The sequence below is a fragment of the Mobula birostris genome, chromosome 8 (assembly GCF_030028105.1).
Source record: "Mobula birostris isolate sMobBir1 chromosome 8, sMobBir1.hap1, whole genome shotgun sequence".
Lineage (NCBI taxonomy): Eukaryota > Metazoa > Chordata > Chondrichthyes > Myliobatiformes > Myliobatidae > Mobula > Mobula birostris.
Genome location: NC_092377.1, coordinates 134,424,526 through 134,432,063, shown reverse-complemented (window position 1 = coordinate 134,432,063; position 7,538 = coordinate 134,424,526). Strand labels below are relative to the sequence as shown.

Below are 7,538 nucleotides of genomic sequence, written 5' to 3'. Positions count from 1 at the left end.
TTAGAGCAGAAACCAGCCACCAATTTATTCACACAGTTTAGGAAAGGAATTTGTATATTGCAACATACCATTAAAAAAGACAAAACACTACATTGTACCAACACAAAGCTATATCATTTCAGTGAAAACTGACTTAAATCCCATCATTTAAACTAAAAAGAAAGTGTATATTTGATCTTTTTCATGTTCAATCATAGTTCTTCATTATTTAAATTTAAAAGAATCCACTGGAGTTTGCAGACAAGGTAACACCTTGGCAGGAAACCGACATCAGCTCACACAACTGACCAAGCAGATGTACATCAATGGCAGAGTGGGTAAAAGGTGATACACTGATTCCCTAGTCTACAAACTCACTTCAAATCCTCCACAAGAGGGAATTTTCCACATTCAAAGCAGACGGTACCCTGTGAAGCAAGGCAAGAATTACTAAAACTGCCCAGGGCTAGAGCCCAGCCACCTCACACGTACGGGCAGCAAGAGTTTCTGTGTTGGCTCAAAAGGCAATGAAACTTCATTAGAGCCTCAAGCACAGTCCCTACTGGATCATTCTCAATTCTGATCACTGTTCTCTCTTTCCCTTCCATTTGACACTCAAGGATTAAACACAAGAGGTGAATCAGAAGCCCCAATCCACAGGCTTCTGTCAGTTACACTATGGGCCACTCAAACCAGGGAGAAAACAGAAAGGAAGATACTGGAACCTGATCTCCACCCTCTGCTGAGTTAGGCTTCAGCCTGGTTGCAATATGGCTGATACAGTAATCTCTGTGACAGACCAGCCATTGATCGTGCTGTTGGTCGTTGGCACCAGTAGATGAAAAGCCCGTCAGCATCTGCTAACCATCGGAGATCCAGTTACCAGTTGCAGCCAGCTTAAAGGACTGAAAGCCCTGTCTGCCATTCAAGTGTGAAGGCACCGTTCCTAAAGGGGCCAGGGACAACTCCAGACAGTACACATGAGCTAGTGCCTACAGTACTAGATGTGAATCTCACATCTGACCCACTGGCGTGGCAGGACCTCCCTACCACATGAAGTAGTGTCTTTTGGTGGGACAGGAGGGCGACGGCAGGGAAACCAATCAGGCATGTCCCCCTTGACCTTACAGACAATGTAAAATGACGCGAGTCCCAGGTCCCAGTTTTGGCACCTATTCAGGGCCAGCTCCACGAGGTCTCTGAAGTGCAGCGATGACAGTGGGGTGGCCAGTGCATAAGACATGCACTAGAGGATGAGGATGGGACAGTATCCAACAGGGTGGCTGCCTGGGAAAGGACCCAAGCGTTGGCATCAGAGGATGAACATACCCTGTTACAAGGGAGTCCTTTTGGGTATGTAGGTGGGAGGCCGACCAGGGGTTGTGCGTCAGTACATCTGCAAAGGAACCTTCACTTCCAGTGAGACTCAGCAGATGCAACTGAGTCACCAACACCACCAATCGCAATATTCACTAAAACTGTGCTTGGGAGAGGCTGAGTTCTACATGTGTATATACAGACACAAGTATATAATCTATATATAAAAAACACACTCACTCTACAAGATGAAGTGCAGACAGCATAAATAGATCAAGGAAAACAAGCATCACACTTCCAAAACAAAACACTTACAAAGTTGCTATTGCCTCCCTCACCTCTGTGACGGGTAAAATGTTGGAAAGCCAGCAAACTGACTGCTGTCACAGAAACCGGCGATATCATTTATATAATATGTATATTTCAAAATGCACATCCATACATGGCTGGCTGATTGCTCAGGCCAAGGGCAGAGTGGCCCAGCTTTCCGACAGAACTCCTCACCAAATACAACATTCACTCGGAATGGCTCAGGTGATTCCATAAAACTGCAGCCAGCTTTTATTTTTGCATTCGGATTATGTAAAGGAGTTTCTGTTTCTTGGTGGTCACTTCTACATTGCATATTTGTTTGTCCAATCTCTGGCCAGTTTGTTGTACCTGGAACGAAAGGGGGGAAGGGAGGCAAGGGGGTTCAAGGTGTGAGGGAGAGGAGAGGGGAGGTGGAGGAATGGGGAAAGGGAAGAGCAGAGTGGAAAAGGCGAGACAGGGGAGAGGAGAGGGGAGAGGGAAAGGGGAGAGCAGAGTGAAGAAGGGGAGACAGGGAAGGGGAAGAGGGGGAGACGGGACGGGTACAGATGGAGGAAGGAGAGAGGGGGTGGGGAGGAGGAGGAGGGGGAATGGAGGTGGGGATGGGGAGAGGGGATGGAGTAGGGGAGGGGGCAAAAAGGGGGGAGAATTATTGCTTGCTTTTAATTCACAAACTCTGTCCACACAAGTCCTCTATTTCTTCAACTGTAAATCCAACAAAACCAGACAGATCAACCATACTGCAGATTCCTCTCTCCACACACCAGGATCACGATTCTCAACTGTACAGTCTGTTCCCAGGGACACAAACACAAATGGGACAAATGGACATCAAGTGCTGCTGCATGGGCTGGGTGAGAAAGCTCCTCACTTGTTGGTTTTAAGAAATGTAACAGGACACTACTTAATGTATTGTCTGCAAATGTAAGAATGAACGGTTCATTCTTGTAAATAATTTTTTTTTACCCAATGTCAGTTTTCAAATAGACCAAGTGAAGAGCAAGTAGTCGGTACGTAGATTGCATACTGATACTTACTTTTCCCTGTCAGATTTGTAGGTATGCGCTATCTCTGGTACCAAAGGGTCATCAGGGTTTGGGTCACACAGCAGTGAGCAGATCGACAGAAGAACTGAGGGAAATCAGAAGCAAGAAGAGATTACTAAACGACATATTTGATTTCACAGATTCATCATTCAACTGCCTTGTACTCACTCACTGACTCTTCCCTATAAGATAATGGGCTATGGATTTGTCTGCTACTCCGAACAGAGAGATCAAAGGATGGTCTACGATTTCTTGTTTGACTATCAGGCTAGAATTGGGGCACCGAGATTTTAGGTTGAAGAAGACTGCAGAGATGGGGAGTAGGGCATCACACAAGGTTAAGAATAGTGCAGCACGCTTTCAGCCCTTCAGTCCACAATGTAGTGCTGACCTTTTAACCCACTCCAAGATCAACCAAACCTCCACATATCTCAGAGCCTCTTAAATGTCCCTAATGTAGCTGTCTCTACAACCATCCCTGGCAGCAGCCTCCACGCATCTATAATACCAATAGGTATTGCGTCTCCTGCAGCCAATATAGTCCCTGAAGCCAGAGCGAAGCATAAATGGGATTCTTGGTGTAAGTTCGAGTACATGTAGCTAGCATCAGGATTAGTATATGATCACAGAGAGCTCAGGGAGGAAAAAAACATCTCTGATGTGCACAAATAACTAGCAACTTGGAACAAGGGCATGCATTTAAGGTGAGAGGGGCTGTTCAAAGGAGATGTGGGGGCAAGTTTTTGTTTTTTTACACAGAGAGTGGAGGGTGCCCGAAATGCACTGCCTGGGGTGGTGGTAGAGACAGAAACATTAGGAACCTTTAAGAGGCATTCAGATAGGCACAGGGATGTGAGGGAAATGGAAAGATATGGACGTTGTGGAGGCACATGGGATTGGTCTAGTTGGCCATTTGATTACTCATTTAATCGGTTCGGAACAATATTGTGAGGAGAAAAGCCTGTTCCCATACTGTACTGTTCTAAGTTCTAACTGATCAAGCCACATTCTAGGACCACGAGGGAGTATCTACAAAACATTACCAAACAGTACAGGCTCTTAGGCCCAGGATGCTGTGCCAACCTTTTAAACTACTCAAAGATCAACCCAACCCAACCTTCCTATCTCAAATGAGGCCAAGGCTAAGTTCAGCCAAGCACAGACTAGATTAAGGAACATTTGCGTTCAGGAGGATGAGATCTTAAAATCACAGCCCCTGCATCCGCTAAGTCTAACAAGTTCTACTTTAACTGGAACGCCGAGAGTGTGCCCCATTGTTTCCCCATACCTTTTGATAGTGTTAAAGCTGGAGACCACTGTGAGCGCAAGATGTCGAGGCAAATGCTTCCATTACTGTTAATGTTCGGATGATAAATCTTTGTTGTGAACGAAACCTGTGGAAAGGCAAGGAAAGAGACTTTAACTCACTCTGCAGAGTGCAGTAACAAAACAACACTGCTGAATGACCTGTGCTCTGGCTGTTACCTTGGGTGGTTTGAAAGGATAATCGGAAGGGAAGTGAATATTCAGAAAGAAGACGCCACCTTGGTAAGGGCTGTCACTCTGTAGTAAAACAATACAGAAAATGTCAGTAGTAACATTGGCAGCGATAGCAAAAGGGACTCTGTACAAAGAGGCGATACTTACTGGCCCCATGATAGTGGCTTGCCAATGAAAATCTGTGAAAGAAAGAAAGTGTCAATGGCTTTTTCTTAAAGTCAGCGATTACCTTCTTCATCCCTGTTCTCTACGTCCTTCACTAAATCACCAAGGCTTTGCTTCCTACAGAACACATCACATATGATCCCTCCAGAGCCTGCATGGTACAGTACTGTCCTGTACCCACTGGAACAACGATGTTACAGGACAAAACTCTACCCACCACAGGAGGTACAGGAGCCCTAAGTCCCACACCACCAGGTTCAGGAACAGTTATCACCCTACAACCATCAGTCTCCTGAACTCATGTCAACACTAACCTGATTCAACAACCTACACACTCACTTTTTTATTCATTTCCATTGCAACCCGATCTATTTGTCCTCTGGCATTCAATCGCATATTCCACACCTGCTAAATTTTACGAATTCCGTTTCAAATCTGAACTGGTCTTGCCCAGGTTGATCATCCAACACTTTCAGCCATTTAATAAGATCAAGATGATGACGATGAAACTTCTGTCTCACCTCTGCTTTCACAACACCAATCCCTCAGTGTCTGAACACTCTCCCTCTCTCTGTCTCACACACACACACCAAGACTAACTATCCACAACTCTTGAGGACAGAGTTATATAGTTCACAACCTCTTATTCACAACAACTTCTTCCTAGTCCTCAAGATTGACCCTCATTCTGACACGTTGCTCCCATTTCTTGACCCTCAGCGTTGTTAGCACTACTTATCAGCACATAGTCTGCAGGGCCATCGAAGAATTACAAATGAGAGTGAGGCTAATTCTTCTGAACTTTAGTGAGCACAAACCAACCTTACTGAATTTTCTTTGTAGGACATCACTTTCCTCTCAGGAATGAAGCCAGTGAATACGTTGAATCTTGCAATTCTTCTTCAGGTATGGTGACAAACACCAGGGAATACTCTTAGGAGTGGTCTTTATCACAAACAGAGGGGATTCCTTTTTCTAACACTCTTAATCCTTCACATTGTAGTATAACACACCATTTGTCTCCCTAGTTATTTTGCAGCAAGTTAACTACATTCAGTATAACACCCACCCTGATACCAACATAAGAACACACGACATAGGAACAGAATTAGGCTATTTGGCTCTGCCATTCCACCATGGGTGATGTATTATCCCTCTCAAACGCATTCCCCTGTAACCTTTGACCCCCTGACTAATCAAGAACCATCAACCTCCACTTTAAATACACCCAATAACTTGGCCTCCATAGCCATCTGTGGCAATGAATTCCACAGTTTCACCACCCTTTGATCCTAGACTCCCCTCTATAGGAAACATCCTCTCCACATTTACTAGTCTCTCATTGAAGTACAGTATGACACTGTTCAGCGAAGGAATGACAGAAATGAGGTTATTAAAAATACAGCATCTACAATTGTCAGAATATGATTTTAACAGCATGAACCTACTGTAATGGATCTTGCATTTGCCTTCAACAACTTACGACAGAAATCATTCCATGAATTCACAGGAATTCCATCAAATAACGATACCCAGGCACATAAGGAGATAATAGGCAGTTAACCAAAGATGTAAAGGGTTAAATATTAAGGATCATCTTAAAGGAAAAGTGTTAGAAGAGACAAAGAACTGCTTTATGATGGACTTCCAGAGCACAAAGCCATGAAGGCTTAATGAATGGTTGCTGATGTAGAATTAGAGAGGCAAGAATGGTGTAAGTGGGGATACAAGACTGGAGGAGGTCAAGTGGACAGCCAGAGACTTTTTACCAGGGTGGAAATGGCTAATATGAGGAGGCATAATGTTAAGGTGAGTGGAGGAAAGTATAGGGGGATGTAAGGTTTTTTTTTGCACAGAGAGTGGTGGGTGCTGGGAAAGTCCTTCCAGGGGTGGTGGTAGAGGCAGATACATTAGGGATATCTGAGAAACTCTCAGGCACAGGGATGATAGAAAAATTGAGGGCTATGTGGGAGGGAAAGGTTAGCTTGATCTTGGAGCAGGTTAAGAAGTCAGTACAACACTGTGGTCGAAAGGGCTTGTATTGTGCTGTAATGTTCTATGTTCCATATGAGATTGGAGATGATGACTAAATAGAAAATATATAGTAACAAAACAAAAAGTGCAACTCCTTTAGGGTGACGGGGGGATTAAGGTGAGGAGGTATTGTTCAAACGAAGATGTTACAGCAGGAACAATTTAGTTTCCTTCTAGTTATGACATGAATATCTGTGACATAACAAGCCAATTATTCACCACCACGGAAAGGCAGATTAAATTGAAACCTCTGATTACTCTGAGTGAAACATTCTTCTAACTGTACCTTTCTCAACAAAATCCCCATTGATTCTGACTGACTCACCAGTAGAACCAACTTTTCACTATCTAACCTTCAGTTGGAAACCTCTGCTGAATTTGTCTTCTACCTCCTCTGTGGGGAGGGCAGCAGTAAGTGAGGCTCCAATGTTACTCACTGTGGCACATTTTGTCATCGCTTAGGCGCAATATAAATATAGATGTGTGATCAAGCAAATTCCCACATTGAATGAAAACTTTGTCTGGTATTAGCAGCAGTTCAGAAACACGCTCCGTAATTTGGTCCACTTACAGTCATCTCCCACTGGACCTGCTGAACACAGTGCAGGAGGGTCACGCTCCAAATCCTGGTACTCCTGAAGGACAATGAAAAACATACGTCAGGCAAGTCGACTGCATTGGCATGAAACTCTCAAGACTCCAGCAATATTTATTTGATGGCCAAACTCCCACAAAAGCTGTTGCTTAACTTTTGCAGAAGCACAATTGAAACCATCCTGACCAACTGCGCCACAGTGTGGTATGCCAGCTGCACAGCCGCTGAGTGACAAGATCTGCATCGCGTGGTGAAGGCGGCCCAGCGACTTGTCAGGATGGAGCTCCCAGGACTGGACACCATCTGTTCCAGCAGACTCAGGAGGAAAGCAATCAGCATAACCAGAGACACCACACACCCCGGCCACTCCCTGTTTGACCCGCTGCCGTCCAGCAAAAGGTTCAGGACACTAAAAGCCAGAACAAATAGACTGAGGAACAGCTTCTGTCCCAGAGCTGCGGCCTCCATCACACCACTCCCACAAACAATGACTGAAACTGTGAGCACACACAAGGACTCAAATACTTGCACTGACGGCACTTTGTGCATTACTGTGATATTCTGGTGCTGCTGCAGCTTATTTTCTGCTACTT

The 7,538-nt window shown here is 44.7% G+C and overlaps 1 protein-coding gene across 2 annotated transcripts in view; it reads right to left on the bottom strand.

Moving 5' to 3' along the window:
* Window positions 1-7,538, bottom strand: part of LOC140201728 (ubiquitin-conjugating enzyme E2 D4-like) — a 32,408-nt gene continuing 24,870 nt past the window's right edge. For both annotated transcript variants that reach the window (XM_072266313.1, XM_072266312.1), the window contains exons 2-7: window positions 6,922-6,985; window positions 4,299-4,330; window positions 4,137-4,214; window positions 3,940-4,045; window positions 2,643-2,736; window positions 1-1,956 (exon numbers count right to left, since the gene is read on the bottom strand). In XM_072266313.1, coding sequence (XP_072122414.1) covers window positions 1,911-1,956; window positions 2,643-2,736; window positions 3,940-4,045; window positions 4,137-4,214; window positions 4,299-4,330; window positions 6,922-6,985 — 420 coding nt within the window. In that variant the 3' untranslated portion in view covers window positions 1-1,910. The remainder of the gene's footprint in view (window positions 1,957-2,642; window positions 2,737-3,939; window positions 4,046-4,136; window positions 4,215-4,298; window positions 4,331-6,921; window positions 6,986-7,538) is intronic.